This window comes from Coptis chinensis, chromosome 8, assembly GCF_015680905.1.
Source record: "Coptis chinensis isolate HL-2020 chromosome 8, ASM1568090v1, whole genome shotgun sequence".
NCBI classification, from domain to species: Eukaryota; Viridiplantae; Streptophyta; class Magnoliopsida; order Ranunculales; family Ranunculaceae; genus Coptis; species Coptis chinensis.
Window position 1 is genome coordinate 21,308,302 of NC_141463.1, and position 21,375 is coordinate 21,329,676.

At 39.9% G+C, this 21,375-nt stretch overlaps 1 protein-coding gene across 1 annotated transcript; it reads left to right on the forward strand.

Annotated features, from left to right (window-relative positions):
• Positions 1–416: 416 nt before the first annotated feature.
• LOC147480479 (uncharacterized) lies at positions 417–20,357 on the forward strand. The gene is made up of 2 exons (XM_086578671.1): positions 417–568; positions 19,949–20,357. The coding sequence occupies exons 1-2, from the start codon at positions 417–419 to the stop codon at positions 20,355–20,357; spliced, it is 561 nt and encodes a 186-aa protein (XP_086434797.1).
• Positions 20,358–21,375: the final 1,018 nt, after the last annotated feature.

A 21,375-nucleotide genomic window follows, 5' to 3' on the forward strand; every position in this document is an offset into this window, starting at 1 on the left:
TGAGAATGCTGTCCTCACCAACCCAGAGTCTGTTCAGGCGAGTCAGGCACTGGAACAACAAAGAAGCAACCTTGAGAGAGAATTACAGCTGCTAAGGCACTTATATCAGTCTGACACAGGGAAGGAGTCACTCATTGATCTCGATGATGACGACCTTCCGGAAGGTGGTCGTGCTAGGAACCCAAGGCGTGGGGATCCAGTACGATGCGAGCCATCTGAGTCTGAATATAACAACTCAGATGAGGACTCAGGAACAGCCTCAGAACTGGAGTCCACTGACCAGGGATCGTGATGTCGACCCTCAACACCGTAAAAGAGCTCAGAACAGGAAACTTTCTACCAAAGAAAGTGCATGGGAAACTGAAAAGAATGACTTGATCCGTCAGATGTATCGGATGATAGGCAAAGGGAGAAAAATGCAAGACTCCCTTGTTCAATCTGCCATAAAGGGGGCAAGCAGATCTCCTTTTGCATCATGGGTGATGAGGAAGCCATATCCCCGTGGTTACAGACAATCGAAGTTCAGTGTCTTTAATGGCAAGTCAGATTCGGTGGATCACGTATTCAGGTATCGTGCCACTATGGGATAATATGAGAGATATGACCATGTCATTTGTCAGGAGTTCAAAGCCTCCCTATCTGGATCTACGCTCCAGTGGTATCACAGATTACCTGAGCATCAGATCAGGTCCTCAGAAGAACTATTTAGGACCTTCATAGACAGGTACTCATGCAACAAGCATTAGCCAAAATGGATTGATGCATTGTTCAACATCAAGAAAAAGGATGGAGAGGCATTAAGATCCTACACGCAACGGTTCATGGAAATCTCAATCAAAATAGAGTCTTGTGACGAACAAACTGCTATAATAGCTTTCAAACAAGGGTTGGATGAAAACAATGCCTTATTCGGATCTCTCTCCAGGAAACCACCCCGCAATTTAGAGGAACTCCTTGACAGGGTTGAAACTCATGCGGGGTGGGAAGAGGATGTCCTGAACATACATTAGGAAGTGAAGAAGACTAGTTGGACAGTTCCTACGATAAGGGAATGGAAATTATTTCCCTTAAAAATCTAAGAGAGACCGTAATCATGGTCGCCAAAGGGCCGAATCAACATCAAAGGGACGAATGCCCAGAGGGTAATACCAAAATGTAGCCAGTAGTGCAGATGGAAAACCACAGAAAAAGCCACGTGTGGAAGGAGCTGAAGAAGCTCTTCCTTCAATGGACAGAAACTTCACCCTCTGAACAAAATGCCAGATGAGGTTCTGGACTCGATAAAAAATCAGAGTTACCTTAAATGGCCAGCTCCGCTAAAGCCAGGATCCCTGGGTACCAGAGACCAAAAGACCTACTGCAAGTTCCATAAGAGTAAGGGTCACAACACTAGAGCCTGTAGGACCCTTGAAAAATGAACTATATGATCTGATTGAAAGGGGGTATTTGAACTAGTTTGTGGCACACGAACAAGCGAACGCAGTACAACCTGAGAAGATCAGCACGTCAGTTCAGGATCCCCCAAGTACTGGACCACTCAATGGCCGACTCTAAATAAATATGATTTCCAGAAAAGCAAGCAAACAAAGTGGACAAATCACAGAAAAGGGTGCGCGATATCAAATGTGCATCACCAAGCAGATGAGGATCATGAATAGCGAGCTGACTATAGGAGCTCAGGTTAACACGATACTTCACAAAGATCCACTCATCCTCTTCACTGAGCTTGACTGTTGTACCATCCAAAGCCCCCAGAAGAATGCACTTGTTCTGACACTTCCTTTTGGAGATTATGATTTGCATCGCATATTGGTTGTTCCAGGTAGCTCAGCAAATGTGCTATACTACGACACATTCAAGAAGCTACAGATTCTTGATTCTGAAATGGTCGCCACCAACTCCAACCTATATGGATTCAGTAGGGACAAAGCTCTAACAGTTGGGGAGATCCAACTACCCGTAGCTACTGGTCCAGTAACTCTCATCATAAACTTTGTTGTGGTAAAAGCTAACACACCCTATCATATGATCTTGGGTAGGACCTGGCTGCACAGACTCCAAGTTGTTCCTAGCACCTATCACCAATGTTTGAAGTTCCCACATAACGGGACAATTGAGACAATCAGAGGGGATCAGGTGGCTGCCAAAGCATGCTACGCGCTGGCGACGAAGCAATCCTCACTGCCTTGTGAACTGATAAACATAAAATGAATAGTTTTACTAATGAATAAAGCGATGAAACTCTAAACGAAAGTAAAACTAAAACTGCTTTGTTACTAGATTTATTAAAGATATTTTTACTCTCAATCCTATTGAGATATATGGGAGTAAATGATTCGTTCCACTCCTAGTTCTTTAGCATGCGATGGTTTCGTGTCAACTAATCAGTCCAAAGTCTACTGAGAGATTTACGAGGGGAATTCTATACTACGAGGTGAATTTAATTAACAAATTACGAATAACGAAATGATAGAATGCTAAGGGTTTGAATCTAGATAAAGAATTAAAGGGAATTGAATCCACCTTAACTCGACTTAATCAACTAACAAAGACTCGTCGTGATCCAAATTGAATGCTTTGCATATCAAAATAGTAATTCTAATCCCTAATTATACATGTCATCTCTACCAATCAATAACTAGCATGTGAGGTCGTCCACCCATTCTCATGGCGAATCAACGACCTTCTAGAGTGGAATAAACTCTCACGACTATTTCTAAGTTAACAAGGATCAAGCTTCATCAAGGCTTCTTTAACCCCCTCTAATGGAGGTTTAGCCTTGAGTCATACTACTATCATTTCCCATTGAATTAAAACTAGACATTATATAAAACTTCTATCTTATTGCAATTTTACTAAACAATAATTGAAATCTCAGGTAATAAATAGGAAATGAATAACAAGTAATAAAGGAATTTAGATCTAAATAATTGTAAATGACAAAAATCAAAATGAACAAGAATCTACTATTTTATTTATCTAATCAAGCAATAACAATATTTTCAAGGTTTAATCTAAAACAAGGAATGAAATGAAACTAAACTTAATTAAAAACAATTAAAACTAGATCTAGAATTATCTATATTTTAGGTCTAATTAGCTATCATTTACAAAGAGCTAAACTTTTGTTTTTATATGCTTCAGATCCAAAAATCGTGTATGGGCTTAGAGCCATGTTTTGGGCCGGAAAATCGGGCCCAAAACCCAATTCTTTCAGTCCGGAAAGGGCTCTTCAGCTGGATTTGGCTTCAACAGACTTTTCGTCCACTTTTGCTCCTCTGATTTGGCCAAGCCTTAGACCATTGGAAAGCTCTTTCCGAGCCGGTCGTTTTGGCATAAGGTAGGCGCAATTCCGAGGTCTGAGTTCAAAGATATGGTCTTCGGAAGTTCTGCCGACTTGTGCATTATTTCTGCCCGTGTTGACTTTTCAGCTTTTGACCGGGCTTTACGAAGGCTTTGTCTCCTTGAATCTTGGCCTTTATCACAGAACTTCTTAGGAACCAATCCTTGCTCCTTTATCTCGCCAAAGTAGCACATTTCTGCACATAATTGACTTTACCGCCTGAAATACATAAAAACACGTAATCAGTGTTAACTCTTATTTATTACTCATATAATTGGTCTAAAAGTATGATTGTTAAGGGGTTAAAACTACAGTTTTGGTCTCTTATCAAACCACCCCCAAACAGCATTTTGCTTGTCCTCAAGCAAATATGAGAAATTAGAATAAGTGACAAAAAATGAAGTTCTAACTAATCTCGTTTCGCTGAGTGCGATTGCATTGACCATATGCAACAAGGCTTTAAACCACTAGGAATGCCCTAGTGGACGAGTTATAGCCTCATGAGAGTTTTCCAGTGAAGGTACTCACAAACTTCATCTATACTACAACGACTAAGAAATAAAACTATTGTTTCCTTATTCATGCTCTAAATTAATTATACATCTCACTAGCAATGAATATAGAATAATCAAGTCAAAACCTATGCTAATATATGCATTATAATCAATCTTCTACAATAAACATATATACAATGAGTAATACTATGAAATGCAATAGCAGGTCCGTTTATGAAAACTCGGAATAGCGTCCTTAAGTAGGTCCTCACATAAATGTCAAGACAAAAACCACTCTGATTTTTCCTCTCAAGTTTAATTACTCCGATTGTGTAGTGGGCACACTTTACCTTACAACTCAATGACGCACAAGGAAGCCGGAGTCGATCAAACACATCTGCCACTTACTATCACACTAATCTATTCTTAATTGAGCTAGAGGTCTTTATTAGGTGTTGTGTGGTTTAGGAGATGGTTTAATAAGGAAGAAAATGGATATTCAAAAAGACCAAGTCTGAGATAATAGAGTCTTCGTATTATATAACTAGAGAAAACCTTGTTATTCACTTTTGCTTCTACACTTTGTCTCCATCCTTAGCCATATTTTTCTTTTTCTTTGGCTTTTAACTCCTTTGATTCTATTTTTGGAGTTCTAACTCTTTATTTTCTTTTATTTGTTTCTTATTTTATTTTATTTTATTTTATTTTATTTTTTATTTTATTTTCATTTGGATGGAAACTTTCTTTTCTTTATTTTCTGAGGCAACTAACTAATTTTTGTTTGCACATGTTTTTCTCTTCTTCTTTCTTCACTCATCCTATTCTCAGACTTATTCTAACTTGGGTAGGTTGTTTTTATTTATTTTTATTTATTTATTTTATTTTATTTTATTTTGTTTTGTTTTCGTAACAGGGTAAAGGAATTTACAGTTTCTGAAAGGCTAAGGAAAGGCTCAGAGGGGCGACTAGTGGAAAATAATTCCATAAGGGTTGAATTTCTAGCTATATCGATCCAAAGAGGGCCTAAATTCTCGCTTAGGATATGGTATAGTGATCAAGCAAGTGGACGTGTGATTTCTCTATCCGGATTTTACTTCCCCTTGTGTAATTTCTCAAATGTTTATTTCATATAAGACTTTTAGGCTATATTCTTCACAGGATTTGTAGAATAAGTACTCTAGCCTAGATTTCAGAAATTCTTGCTAACAATCATAGATACTCTGTAATATATTTATAGATAGATGCAAAGATTATTACCTACATATTAACCTAAGTTTCTAAAAAATTATTCTAATGCAAAAAATTCATTGAGACTTCTAGATTATTAAGAGCATAGAGAAAGAAAACAATACCAATATTCCTAAGTGTATAGCATAAACTTATTTATTTATATTTTTTGAATTTTTGAAATTTTAACTAGAAAACAAATGCATATTATACATATCTATATCCTAACAGATGCCTTAATTACACGTATTTCTATGCACCCCCCAAACAAGAAGCATGCTTTGTCCTCAAAGTATTTTAAATAAATAGGGTAGGAAAAATACCATTGAAGCGCGTGAAATTCAGGAACATCTGCAAAACAAAGTTATAACATACTAATATAGAAAATAAAACTGGCCTATGACTCTATAGGAGTTCCACCCGTTATGGGGTAGTAAGAAATTACTTGCTTGGGACATAAACAGACACTAACTTGAAATAAAAACTTACCTGCACTCCCGCTTACTCGTCATTCTCTTCTCTTTCAAAGGGGCGAGGTTCTTTCGCATCCTAACATGCCATAACAAGTTGCCACGCCTTCCGTCGTGTATCATCAACCATTGCTAATCTCTCGAGTGTTACTTGGTCTGATGGGGTGTAAGGGGCAACCAAATAAGGTTGCACCTGCCATCTCGGCCAAGTCATGGCTTGGAATGATCTGACTATGCGATTGGTGGGTCTCATGCTTTCAACCTTTTTCCAATCCGTGAACTGGGTACAAAATTCCGGTAAGCAACATAATGCGGCCAACCAAAACATGCATAAGAAGATACTTATGCCTCATGGTATGGGCTCTTTTTAGAGTAGCCACTAAAACTCGGGGAATGTCATATCGGCGACGTCCCTCAGCTAAAGCAAGGAAAACGTCATCAGCGGCACTATTGGCAGAAGTAAACTGCCGTTCCCCTAAAATATTCATCATAATGAATAGCATGGTTGTACCTACGTTGAGAGATAGGCTACCAAGGGCTATGCTATATCGCCCTTGGTCTATGACACGAAATACCCCTCCTTCATAGAGGTATGAGTTATCGGTCATATACCCCCACGTGAACATAGGGTCAGGCAAGGGCAATCCCGAAACCAAAGCTACCAAATAGTTACTGAATTCTATAGTCATGTCATTAATTGCAAGGGAAAATTTTTGTTCTCCTTCTTGGTTACAATAGAATGTAATATGATTATAGAAAAATTCAGTTAGCTGAGGTGAAAAAGAATCGTCATCCCTCACCAGAAGATGCCGCCATCCTAACTGCACGATCCGCTCGCGGAACGATGCTCCATAGGTATCGGTTCCCATCAAGTCTTCGAACGACTGTTCAGGAATGACTATAGGAGATGTCATCTCAAAACTACTCTCTGGAATCGCTACGACGATCCTGGAACAACTCACCCAAAATTAGAAATTTTGCGTCTACGGAAATCAGGGCGCAGGTGCGCTCAGATGGGGCGCAGGTAGCGCTCCGAAGAATTGGACTTCCAGGCACTTGGGCCCAGGTGGCGCTCGTATGGGGCGCAGGTGCGCTCTGATGGTTTTCGAGTTACAGTACTCTAAGCGTAGGTGCACTTGTGTTGAGCGCAGGTGTGCTCTAACTAGAATTTCTGGCAGTACTTAAGGCGCAAGTGGCGCTCCACAGGAGGACAGGTGCGCTCCGAGTTGCTGAACCGCGGAATGTGAGAAGGAAAAGAAGGGAAAACGTGGGAGTGAAGGGTGATGGTTGAATGTGGGAGATGTGAGTTTTGTGTGGAGAATGAATGAAGTTTATATAGGGTTTGGGTTCCTAAACCGATTCGGCAAGTTGCCAAAATTTTTTAAGGCAATTGTCGGAAATAACAAGTTTCCAAACCGAAAACTGAAACAACGCATATTGTGGATTCTATTCTAAATGTAATATATCTTATGCTGAATCTAGAATAGTAACTTTTAAATTCTCTTAAATTTCATGTTGCCATCACATATAATCATAGATATGCCGATATCGGCCAAATTGTCAACCCTCACTCCAAAACAATTTTACAAAAGATGAGCAAATAACAAATTGTGTAGGGTGAAATAATACCTCCCCCAAACGATTCGGGAAAGTGGGATTGATGATAAAAACACGCACAATTTGAACATAACCAAAATTATATTAAAAAAAATGTAATTCAAACAACATCAAACCCAAATTCTAATTTAATTACTGAACTAATATCCGAACTAATAAAACCATAAAATAAATAAAGACAAAATAACATCAAAACACAACATTCTTCGAAACACCTAGCCACATGATGAAGCTGGACCCGGAGATGGAGATTGATCCTGGAGTGATGAATTGCCTACGCCATCTGTTCTTCGGCGACGACACTCATGCCTCTCAGACTCATCTAAAACAGAACCCTCCAAGGGTGGCATGCGTCGTAGCATCTCTATTCGGAACAAGCGCTGTGTTTCCATCTCAGTCCTGAGTACTGCATATTGGGCTTGGTGACGTTGGTGGATAGTCTCCATGTTAGACAAGATATCTTCCTGACCCCTTTCGAGCATTTCAACTCTCATCTGAAGGTTCGTTTGTTTATTTCGAACTACAATCTGTCTATCTCGGATATCTTCACAAATACCATAAACGAACGCGCAAAGCGGTTCGCGAAGACTTGCATGTGTTCTAAATTAGAACTACAACTATCTAATGCATCTTCATCCAGACATGTCATATCTTCCATTTCATCCTCCAACTCAACTACATTTCCTTCAGACAACGGCCAAGTCTCTTGGATGCAATCCGTATAAATAGTTGCATTAGAGTGCAATTTGATCTTAATAGGAGCAGATTTTATGCGGCAGGCTCTAAAAACAAAGATGATCTTAGTGATCAATATTTGGAAGGGGCGCGGTTCATCCATTCCCACTCCTCTAATCACATTTAAAATTAACTTCGAGGATGCAGAAATTATACTTATTCGCTTGCAAAATCCGAGAACGTCACGGACATTGCGGACCGATGTCGCTGACTTTTTCTTTCCCGAGGACGTTCCTACCAATCCACTGAGCTACAGTCAGTTGGTTGGTTCTCAGACTTGACTGGCGAACTCAATGAGAAGTCGGATTGTATTCACCCTCCACGACAGTATCTTTCATCAAAGCAGGAACTCCAGTATACTGCGATTCCTGAATGGTGGCTTCAAGGTGGCGTTCTGGCGTAATGCCTAACAGCTCAGCCAACACCTCTCACGATACTTCCCTCCTTCTCCCCACAACCTTAACAAAAATTCGATCCCCCTCTACCTCTCTCTTCATATAGAATTGTTCAACCAAATCATAGTGGTAAAAATCCTCTGTTGAGTACCACAGTCTATTCCAATTTCTCCTAATCATCTCCGCGTCATAAAATGGCGCGAAGCGGTCGGCAGCAAATGCGTGCTCCGGCAAAATCCGACGTCTTAAAATAACCATGGGAAATATTGAAACAATCTACGGGTTTTATAATGGAGTGTGGGGATGGAATTTAGACAACTTTACTAAAAAGAACCGATGGTGGTGGCGCGTTAGTGGCGCAACAGCTCCAAATTTTTAGATTTTTGGTGGTTTTCGGAGTTTTAAAATTGTTGGGGTTGGTGGTGGTAATGGTTTGGAAAAGATTTCGGATTGATTTAAATGCTTGGCCGGCGTGGGTGTAGTTAGGTTTTCTTTTTCTTTTTCTTTTTTTTTTTGTTAGGTTGAAAACTTTGTTAATGGTGGCGGTGGAATTAGAAATCACGATACTGTTTGTTTTGGGAAGAAAGGGGGCGCAGGTGCGGCGCACGTGCGTGCGAGTTGAGGCCCAAGCCCAATTCGAATTCCGACAATTTCTGATATTTCGCGCAATTTCAAATTCAATTTGCCGCTTCGTTACTGGTCCGATTTTGGCGAATGAGTTATGAAAATGATCAGTAGAGAATTTCCAATCCAATGATCCATAAAACACTCAATTCCAACCATGGGTGACGTATAAGAAGGTAGAACAATGCCTCGAAGTGTGTGTGTGACGTAAGTTATGCGAACGAAGGAAATCTAAGTTATAGATAACGTCAACCCGAATGAACTACGACTAACGGGCCTAAGCAACACAAATGGAAAGTTCGAGCAATCCGGATGGAAAGACCGACTGCCCAACCCCAAACAAATTTTTAAACACAAAATTTGTTTTAAACATGGGTCGTTTAAAGTCAGATTCCCAAGACTTGTTGGATTGCTATTTCTATGATTTTTATTTTTTATTTTTTTTAAAATTTTTATAATAGTTTATTATAAGAAAAACGAAAAACAATAAATACATAATTCACCCCATAGAGGAACATGACTCAAAAACCGAGAAAACATGCAAAAGTGGGAAATGTGAATTATGTGAAACATGGACTTAGGATCCGGTACTTACAGCCATACACTCCATAGGGAGGGCCCGGTTACCTGAATGGTGCACTTACCACTATATGGAAGTGAAAGGAAGTACACCAAATGACAAAGGTCAGTCCTCATAGACAGGGTCCTATAAAAGGACTTCTTCTACATCAGGGGACAGAAGCTCGTGAAAATGTTTTAACCGTTGGCCATTGACTTGAAAGGTACTGTTGTCTTTGGGATTTACCAAGGTGATTGCCCCGTAAGGGGTGACTTCAGTAACCAGAAAAGGACCAGATCAACGGGGTTTTAGTTTCCCTGGGAAAATATGTAGACGGGAGTTGTAAAGCAAGACCTTTTGACCGACCACAAACTCTTTGCACAAGATTTGCTTATTATCATGAACACGTTTCATGTTAGCTTTATAATCCTTCGCGAGATCGTAAGAATCGCTACAGATTTCTTCAAGCTCATTCAATTGCAACTTGCGTTTGACACCCGCCTCATCAATATTGAAGTTAAGGCTTTTATAGCCCACGAGCACGGTGCTCTAATTCAACGGAGGCGGAGATGACAAGGTTTCCCAAATACAAGTCTAAAGGGGAGACATACCTATAGGAGTTTTGAAAGCCGTCCTATCGCCCATAAGGCATCCGATAGACGCACCGACCGATCTTTCCTATCGGGATTCTGATTGTTTCTAAAATCTTTTTGATTTCCCTATTAGAAACTTCTACTTGTTCGCTAGTTTGTGGATAAAAAGGAGTTGCTACCTTGTGTGTAACTCCATACTTTTTCACTAGAGATGCAACAACTCTGTTGCAAAAAATGTGTTCCACCATCACTAATGATGACTTTAGGAATGCCAAAACGATAGAAAATATACTCCTTAATAAAAAAAAACAACTGTCTTATGGTCATTGCTACGGCAAGCCATGGCCTCTATCCATTTAGACACGTAGTCCACGGCAACTAGAATATAAATGAAACCGTGGGAAACAGGGAAGGGACCCATGAAATCAATGCCCCAAACGTTAAAAATTTCTACTATCCTGATTGGATTTAATGGCATCATATTACGCTTTGTGATTTGCCCAAGTTGTTGGCAACGAATACACGTCTTGCAATGCACTTGGGCATCCTTAAAAAGGGTAGGCCAATAAAATCCACATTGAAGAACTTTAGCGGCTGTTTTCATTCCACTAAAATGGCCACCACACTCTTTGTCATGGCAGAACGATAGAACTTCATTATATTCCCACTGGGGAATACAACGACGAATAATCTGATCCGCACAATACTTAAAAAGGTAGGGCTCATCCCAGTAGTATAACTTAACTCTAGCCAAGAACTGCTTACGTTCATTTCTTGACCAATCGTAAGGAATAACATCAGCCGCTAAATAATTTACAATGTCTGCATACCATGGTGCTGAAAAAATAGCATACAGATGCTCATCAGGAAAAGAGTCCAGTATGGACTCAAAATCACTATCATCGTCGTTTGTAAGTCTAGATAAGTGGTCGGTGATAAGAGCCCAAAACTGTAGTTTTAACTCCTTAACAATCGTACTTTTAGACCAATTATGTGAATAATAAGTAAGAGTTAATATTGATTACGTGTTTTTATGCATTTCAGGCTTCAAAGTCCATTATGTGCATAAATGTGCCACTTTAGCGAGATAAAGGAGCAAAGGTCGGTTGCTAAGGAGTTCTGTGATTAAAGGCCAATTTTCAAGAAGACAAAGCCTTTGTAAAACTCGGTCAAAAGCTGAAAAGTCAAAGTCCACGCGGGCAGAAACACTGTACAAAGTCAGCAAAACTTCCGAAGACCATATCTTTGGACTCAGAGCTCAGAATTGGGCCTACCTTATGTCAAAACGACCGGCTTGAAAAGAGATTTCCAATGATCCAAGCCTTGGCCCAATCAGAGGAGCAGAAGTGGATGAAACATCTGTCGAAGCCAACTACAGCTGAATAGCCCATTTTGGACTAAAGAAATTGGGTTTTGGGCCCGATTTTCCGGCCCAAAACATGGCTCCAAGCCCATGCACGATTTTTGGATCTAATAGTATAAAAACAAAAGCTTGACTCTTTGTTAATGGTAGTTAGGTTAGGAAGCTAATGTTAATGGAGTTTAGGGTTAGAAAAAGATAGATCTAGATTAGTTTTTAGATCTAGATCTAGTTTTTTACATTCATTCAATTAGTTCGTTTAGAATCATATTTTAGTGTTTAGAATAAAATATTAGTTCTTCATTTCAATTTAGATTATTACTTAGATTCTTATTTAGATTTAGTTGTCTTAAATTCATAATTAGTTATTCACAATCTTAGTTCTAAATTAGTTTTAATTTTAGTTTAATTTAATTATGTCTAATTGTTATTATTGTTCTTGTGTTGGGAATGGTAGTATAGAAATTTCACATCAAATCATTACTCTCACCATTGTTCCTTTTGGGTTTGATTAGTTGAATTCGATTTAAGTCTAGAGAGTTAAGAGTGGACGAATCCTTACTCATTATATTGCATGATTATGTTTTGAGAGTAAGAAAAATTGATTTAAACGTAAGAACGGTAGGATTTTGTATTAGTGTTGTTAACATTAATATTTAGGATTCTATTATTTTTACGGGTTATCAGTCGGCAACTACGTTTTCGACACCTCTTTTGTCCTTTATTTCTAATGTGAACTCTTGCAGGAGAAGAATCCATCAGATTAATCTCTGCTTAGCATCCTTCTTTGCAAGAAGGTACCTAAGGGCTGCATGGTCTGTGTAAACTAAAGTTTTAGAACAAACCAAATAAGGACGAAACTTATCTAAAGCATAAATGACAGCTAATTTTTTTTTTTCAGTAGTTGTATAATTCCGTTGAGCATCGTTTAAGGTTTTACTAGCATAATAAATAATTGTGGACTTATTATCTAGTTTCTGTCCCAAGACAGCACCAACTGCATAATCACTAGCATCACACATGAGTTCGAAAGGTTTAGACCAATCGGGAGGCTGTATAATTGGTGCAGAGGTTAGTATGCTTTTAAAGTTTCAAAAGCCCGCTTACGGTTAAAATTAAAATCAAAGATGACATCCTTTAAAAGCAGATTAGTTAAAGGCCTAGCTATTTTCGAGAAATCTTTAATAAAGCGCCTATAAAAACCTGCATGGCCTAGAAAGGCTCTAATATCATGGACAGTCCGTGGTATAGGTAGAGTCGCTATCTTATCTAGTTTGACCTTATCTACTTCGATGCCATCACTAGATACAATGTGACCTAGTACTATGCCCTTTTTCACTATGAAATGACACTTTCCCCAATTTAAAACGAGGCTCTTTTCTTCACACCGTGTCAAAACCTTAGACAGGTTTGACAAGCAATCTATGAAGGAGTCTCCATAGATAGAAAAATCATCAATGAAAACTTCCATAAAGCGCTCTACCATGTCACTAAATATATGAAGCATACACCGCTGGAAGGTACCATGAGCATTACAAAGGCCAAAAGGCATTCGTTTATAGGCATACGTTCCAAAGGGACATGTGAAGGTAGTCTTTTCTTGATCATCAATATCAATAATAATCTGAAAATAGCCAGAGTAGCCATCCAAAAACAATAAAAAGCATGACTAGCTAGACGTTCGAGCATCTGATCTATAAAGGTTAAAGGAAAGTGATCCTTTCATGTCATAGCATTTAAATGTCTGTAATCAATACAGATTCTCCATTTCATAGGACCTTGTGTGAAAACATAGTCACCCTTAGCGTTACGTACCATGGTAACCCCCGATTTCTTAGGAACTACATGAATGGGACTTACCCATTCGCTATCGGAGATTGGGTATATGATACCCGCATTGAGTAATCCTAAGACTTCTTCCCTAACCACCTCTTTCATGGCAGGGTTCAAGCGACGCTGAGGTTTGCGAGAAGTCTTCGCGTTATCCTCTAAATGGATACGATGAGTGCAAACATTAGGGTCAATTCCCTTAATGTCGGCTAGGGATCAACCAATCGCAGACCAATGTTCCCTAATCACCCTGATTAAACATGTCTCTTTATCCTTAGATAACAGAGAAGATATAATTACCGGATGACTACCATCCGGATCAAGTTGAATATATTTTAACTCCGGGGGAAGAGGTTTAAGCAACGGGGTGGAAGGAATGTCAATAGATGTTTCATCAGGGTCCTCATCTTGCGTAATGAATACTTGCTTAGGTAGCAAGTCTTCATACTCAGTATATGGAGCAACCGGAGGGTCTACAATTGGTGTGGACTCAAGAATGGTGTTGACTTCCTCTAAGTAGGAGTCATTTACAAAATCTGAAGTTCCAAAAAAAAGGAATTTATACATATGGTTTTCGGGAAACGTGTTATTAAAAAAATCTTGAGCTAAGCTCTTGATCATGCTAACCTCCCCATCTATAGACGATTCTAGTAACTGTTTCATCATTTTAAAAATATTTACCTCAACCGAAAGATGGCCAAAAGATAAGGACATCTTACCATCGCGGTAATTTATAAGCGCGTTGGCAGTTGCCAAGAAGGGACGCCCTAAGATGATCGGTATAGAGTCGTTAGCGACTTCTCAGTATCGATGATAACAAAATCTGCAGGATAGTAGAAATCCTGAACCTTAACAAGCACGTTTTCCACTACACCCTTAGGATACTTTATAGACCTGTCCGCTAACTGCAACGTCATTTTTGTAGGTTGCATTTCCTGTAGACCTATTTGTTTATACAAATAAAATGGGAGTAAGTTAACACTCACCCCTAGGTCTAATAAAGCGGTCGTCGTGTGGGAATCTCCTAAGGTGCATTTTACAGTAGGACGACCAGGGTCCTTGTACTTAATAATTCCATTATTTTATGATAAAGTTGGGAACTGTTCAGTTAGAAAGATGTCTTTAGGTATGTTGGTCTTACGCCTAGTAGTGCACAACTCCTTAAGAAACTTAGCGTGGTTAGGTAGCTTTTTAATAGCTTCGAGAAAAGGAAGGTTTATCGTTAGATTTTTGAAAACATTCCTAATCTCCTCAAAGTTTGTATCCCTGGTTAGCATGGCTAATTTATAGGGAAACGGTGGTTTCTCTCTATATTTAGCGTATGGCTCAATTGGATGTCTAACCTTGGGTATACGTTTCTTAGGTTGTGGTTTAACTGGTACCTCTACAGTGGTAGGCTCTTCAGTTTCTATTTCGGTATCTAGTTCGATATCCGGTGTAGGGACTACTGGTGGGGTAACTATAGGCATAGTTACTTTGTTATCAACCACTTTACCAGAACGGAGAGTGGTGATGGCATTTAGCTCACCTACGGTTGTAGTTTCCGTACTAGTATTACCGTTTACCTCAAAGGCTTTGTTTGTTGTTTTAGGGTTTGGTATCGCTTGGCTTGGAAACACGCCTTTTGGTTGGGCTTTCTCTTGGGCTAACTGTTGTATGTCCTGATTTATGGATGGTAAGATCTGTTGGTTCGATTGAGTCATTGATTGGAAATGTTGTTGGGTAACCTGTATAAAGGCATCGATACGATCCGGTTGTGTAGGTGTAGTAGTCACAGGTGGTGCGACTAAAACTATCTCACGTTGATTATTTATGGGCGGGTTGTGATAGTTATTATTGTTAATCGGAACGATACCTCTATTGGTATTATAACTATTATAATTACCCTGACCTTGTGCTTGACCTTGTCGTGGTTGCGCTTGGTTGTTATAATTATTATAATTCCCCTGACCTTGTCCTTGTCCTTGCCTAGGTGGAGCTTGGTTATAATTGTTTGCTTGCCTAACATATTGGTTATTAAACCCTGGAGGTGTAACTTGTTGATTGTTTCGCCAACTGAAGTTGGGATTTTGTCTCCATGGGTTATTAGGAATAGGATAGCTATTAATAGAGCAAACATTATCTTGCTCTGATTGTTATTGTTCATAGGCGAGAGGACAATAGGAGTCAGGGTGCTCAGGACTCAAACAAAAATTACATGGGTTGGAGTTGACATTCATGACGGGGATAGGCTTTTGTTGAACAGAAATAGCCTCTACCTTTTAGTTAGAGATTCGATTAAATTTTTAAGTTACGGATCGGGTTTCATCTCAAACATACCGTGGCCTTAATGTTGAAGAAGAACTAGCGAGTGGGGGATATCATCACTACCCCCAATTATTATTGCACTTAGTTTGATATTCTAAAAATTTGTAAGCCTCCGAGGCTCCTTTACTTAGGAAACTACCCCCATTCATTATATCAAGGACTTCTTTATGGTGGTGTAGAAGTCCTTTGAAAAAGGCACGAACTAACGTGTCTTTCGCTAGGTTATGATATGGACACTCTATAAGGAGATCAGTGAAACGATTCCAAGCCTCTGAAAATGATTCATGAGGATTTTGTCGAAAGAAATGAATCTTGGAAAGCATCTCATCCGTCTTTAGGGGTGGGTAAAAATGTTTCATAAATAGCTGAACAAGTTTATCCCACGAGTCCATAGAATTAGGCGCTTGGGCAGTTAACCAAGACGCCGCCTTATCGGCTAAGGTTAAGGGAAATACCCTCAGTTTAATTTGTTCCGCACCAACCGTAGGATGGTGGAATGTTGTAAGGACTTGTTCAATCCTACGCATGTGCTGATAAGGTTTTTCATGGTCTAAACCATGAAAAACGGGTAACAAATTAATTATGTTTGGGGGGATTCGAAAATCCCCCACTGGGTCTGCTAGAACGATGCAAGATTTAGGGCTATCGCTCAAGGCTTTGTAAAAGTCGGAGAGAGGAGTCTCTCTTTCTTCAGCCATTATGTCAGGTGTGGTGTATGGAATAGTAGCTAGAGGTGTAGTGATTAGTATACTAGATAGACGTGTTTGTTGACGTTGACGGTTAATTACGTTCGGTGTTTTTCTCCGACCAGACCTCAATCCCATGCAAGGGTAAGCCTAAACACGACAACACTCCAAACAATCTTGATATAGTAGTATAAACCTCTAACTGGAGATGCGAGGTGTGGAAGAAAATAGTAACTGAATGCCTCCTTGCTTCGCTTACGAATAGCGTCTTGTTTACGCGTGCTCAGTGTGTATAACAAATTAGAACACTGAAAACTTGAAGAAATGGAAAGTTTGAAACAAACCTGAGGAAATCGGGCAATTTCAGCAAAGGGCGCAGGTACGCTCTGTTTGGGTGCAGGTGCGCTCAGGACAACTCGGAGTTCCAGGTCTTTGGGCGCAGGTGCGCTCAAGACTTCTCCGATGTCCAGTGTTTTGAGCGCAGGTGGCGCTCTGTTTAGGCGCAGGTGCGCTCCATACAAAAATGAATTTCCAGGTGTTTGAGCGCAGGTAGCGCTTTATTTGAAGCGCAGTGCGCTCGTATTTTATTTTCGCGAGGAAAATTTAAGTGCTGAAACGGACAACCACAGTATGAATCAAACAAGGGTGGGTGGGTTTAATAGGACTTAAAAATGACTAATTATACTATGAAACCAATGCTAAAGGGAACTAAGATGGCAGCGGCGCCATTTGATAAACGTAAAATGAATAGTTTTACTAATGAATAAAGCGATGAAACTCTAAACGAAAGTAAAACTAAAACTGCTTTGTTACTAGATTTATCAAAGATATTTTTACTCTCAATCCTATTGAGATATAGGGGAGTAAATGATTCGTTCCACTCCTAGTTCTTTAGCATGCGACGATTTCATGTCAACTAATCAGTCCAAAGTCTAATGAGAGATTTACGAGGGGAATTCTATACTACGAGATGAATTCAATTAACAAGTTACGAATAACGAAATGATAGAATGCTAAGGGTTTGAATCTAGATAAAGAATTAAAGGGAATTGAATCCACCTTAACTTGACTTAATCAACTAACAAAGACTCATCGTGATCCAAATTGAATGCTTCGCATATCAAAATAGTAATTCTAATCCCTAATTATACATGTCATCTCTACCAATCAATAACTAGCATGTGAGGTCGTCCACCCATTCTCATGGCGAATCAACGACCTTCTAGAGTGGAATAAACTCTCACGACGATTTCTAAGTTAACAAGGATCAAGCTTCATCAAGGCTTTTTCAACCCCCTCTAATGGAGGTTTAGCCTTGAGTCATACTACTATCATTTCCCATTGAATTAAAACTAGACATCATATAAAACTTCTATCTTATTGCAATTTTACTAAACAATAATTGAAATCTCAGGTAATAAATAGGAAATGAATAACAAGTAATAAATGAATTTATATCTAAACAATTGTAAATGACAAAAATCAAAATGAACAAGAATCTACTATTTTATTTATCTAATCAAGCAATAACAATATTTTCAAGGTTTAATCTAAAACAAGGAATGAAATGAAACTAAACTTAATTAAAAACAACTAAAACTAGATCTAGAATTATCTATATTTTAGGTCTAATTAGCTACCATTTACAAAGAGCTAAACTTTTGTTTTTATATGCTTCAGATCCAAAAATCGTGTATGGGCTTAGAGCCATGTTTTAGGCCAGAAAATCGGGCCCAAAACCCAATTCTTTCAGTCCGAAAAGGGCTCTTCAGCTGGATTTGGCTTCAACAGACTTTTCGTCCACTTTTGCTCCTCTGATATGGCCCAGGCTTAGACCATTGGAAAGCTCTTTCCGAGACGGTCGTTTTGGCATAAGGTAGGCCCAATTCTGAGGTATGAGTCCAAAGATATGGTTTTCGGAAGTTCTGCCGACTTGTGCACTATTTCTGCCCGTGTTGACTTTTCAGCTTTTGACCGGGCTTTACGAAGGCTTTGTCCCTTGAATCTTGGCCTTTATCACAGAACTTCTTAGCAACCAATCCTTGCTCCTTTATCTCTCCAAAGTATCACATTTCTGCACATAATTGACTTTACCGCCTGAAATACATAAAAACACGTAATCAGTGTTAACTGTTATTTATTACTCACATAATTGGTCTAAAAGTATGATTGTTAAGGGGTTAAAACTACAGTTTTGGGCTCTTATCATGAACCAATATAGGTAAGGCGACTAGCCAAATAGCAATTACAGTTGGATCCACCTTTCCTGGACCTGGTCCCACGAGAGAGGGAGGATCCCCCCTCACTAGAGCCATTAGAGGAAGTGGAAATTGTAGGAGGTAGCTCACCAAAAACAACTTTCATCGGTACCTTGTTGAGTTCCGGAAGAGCCGGACTGGACGTCACGCCTCCTAATGAGAGCACAGAGATGTGTTTGCTTGGTCATTTGAAGAAATGCAAGGAATTAACCCCCACGTAGCATGCCACCAGCTCAATGTCCTCACTGATGCAGTAGTAGTCAAGCATAAAACGAGAAGGATAGGTGCTAACAGATCCAAAGCGGTAAAAGTTGAAGTTGAAAAACTAAAGGCAGCTAATTTTGTCAGGGAAATCAATTTCCCCATCTGGATTTCTAATATTGTCCCAGTAAGAAAGAAGAATAGGTCATGGAGAATCTGTATTGACTTCACAGATTTGAACCATGCATGTTCGAAAGACAGCAACCCTCTACCACGAATTGACAAGTTGGTGGATGCGACGGCTGGACATGAACTGTTATCTTTTACCGATGGATCATTTGGATACAACCAGATCCCATTGCATGAGGAAGACCACAAGCATGCAAGTTTCACAACCGAGGATGGCCTGTACTGTTATCAGGTTATGCCGTTTGGACAAAAAAATGCAAGGGCCACATACCAGCATTTGGTGAACAAAATGTTTGAAGGATTGATAGGTGACATTGTGGAGGTGTATGTAAATGATCTCTTGATCAAGAGTCTGAAACGAGGAGATCATCACTCCTACTTGCAACGTGCATTTGACGTTCTTCGAGAATATCACAAGAAGCTAAACCCTGTGAAATGTGCTTTCGCTATATCATCAGGAAAGTTTTTACTAAGAGGGGGATTGAGGCGAACCCAGATCAAATCCGAGCGCTCATAGAAATGCCCTCACCTAAAAACATGACAGAGGTTCAAAAAGTTACAGGCAAGTTAGCAGCTCTAAACAGTTTCATCTCTAAGAGTTCAGATAATTGCAAACCCTTCTTTCAGTTACTGCGAAAGAACACCTCCTTCGCATGGACAGAAGAATGCCAAAAGGCATTCGATCAACTCAAAACATACCTGGGGGCACCGCTAATCCTTCAAAGCCTGTTAAGGGAGAAGTCCTGGGTCTTTATCTCTGTTCATCTGACTACGACATCAGTTTTGTACTGACACGCGTGGATGAAAAGAAGATTGAAAAACATGTCTATTTCTTGAGCCGGACACTCCTACCAGCAGAAACAAGGTATCCTAAACTCAAAAAAGTCGCTTTAACACTTGTTTTTGCCGCAAAGAAATTATGACCATACTTCTAGTCCCACGCCATCAGAGTGATCACAGAGTACCAATTGCGATCAGTTCTGGAACGACCGAACATGTCGGGAAGGCTAGCTAAATAGTCTGTACAACTGTCAGAATATGATATTATTTATGTCCCCAGAATCTCAGATAAGGGTCAAACACTAGCAGAATTCTTGGGAGATTTCCCAATAACCTACACGGGGTACGACTCAACCACCCCCAATTCCAATGATGGCATCCTGCCTAAATCTCCAAACACTCGTCCAGACCCATGGGAGTCGAGCTCTGGATGGCGGCTGTTCGTGGATGGATCTTCAAATGATAGAGGCACAGGAGTTGGAGTTGTGTTAGTTACTCCTAACAATATGTGGCTGGAGAAATCCATCCGATTAGGTTGGAACGCCTCTAATAATGAGGCGGAGTATGAGGCGACACTTGATGGCCTCACAATGGCCCTCGACCTGGACCTAACACACCTTACAGTTTTTAGTGACTCACAGCTGATTGTGTTCCAAGTTGATGGAGTGTATGAGGCCAGGGATGAATGAATGGTCAAATACCTAGAACTGGTGAGGGGTCTTCAAGGAAAGTTTGATAACATTCAGTTCTAGCAGATGCCTCGATCCAAAAATCAACACGCAGATGCTTTGGCATATGTTGCCTTGATGTTGGGCAACAGTGACTCACGTTCCATCCCTATAGAGTTATAGGAGAAATCTAGCATTCAGATCCCAGTTACAATAGTTTGTGTTGTTCCAGCCATTAATTGAAGTTTGATGGATCCATATAAGTCCTACCTTAAGAACGGGACACTCCCTGAGGATAAGAATGTAGCAAGGCGTCTACTTGCAAAGATACAAAGATTACCCTCGTTGGAGACGATCTGTACAAGAAGTCCTTTCTAGAATCTCATCTCAGATGTCTCTCCCCACACCTCGCTGAACAGGTTATGCGAGAAGTTCATGAAAGAATTTGTGGCAACCATGCTGGGGGCATAACACTAGCTCACAAGATCCTAAGGCAAGGGTACTTTTGGCCTTATATGCAAAAGGATGCACAGGTTTTTGCCTGCAAATGTGAAAAATGTCAAAGATATACTCCACTAATTCATGCTCCAACAACATGACTGCACCCATTGGCCAGCCCATGGCCATTTGCACAGTGGGGAACTGACATCATAGGACCTCTACCACCTTCTCCTGGCAATGTCCGATTCTTACTGGTTGCGACGCATTACTTCACCAAGTGGATAGAAGCAGTTCCCCTTGTCTTCATTCGAAAACAGGACGTCAGAAAGTTCATTTGGATCAACATTGTCTGCAAGTTTGGAATACCCAAAGTTATTATCTCAGATAATGGGCAACAGTTCGCTGGAGGGTTGGTCGCTGAACTCTGTGAGGAGTTTCACATTACCCATCTATTCTCAATTCCAAGGTATCCACAGGGCAATGGCAAGGCTGAAGCCTCTAATAAGGTCATCTTGGATAACATGAAGCGTAAATTAGACAACGCGAAAGGTTTATGGGTTGAAGAACTACCTAAGGTTCTATGGGCATACCGAACTAC

What these genes read in the sequence shown, in the direction of transcription:
- LOC147480479 (XM_086578671.1), top strand. Translation starts at nt 417, where the DNA reads ATGCAAGACTCCCTTGTTCAATCTGCCATAAAGGGGGCAAGCAGATCT. An exon ending in TCGGTGGATCACGTATTCAG is followed by an intron (nt 569 to 19,948) that starts GTATCGTGCCAC and finishes TTATGTCCCCAG; the next exon opens with AATCTCAGATAAGGGTCAAA.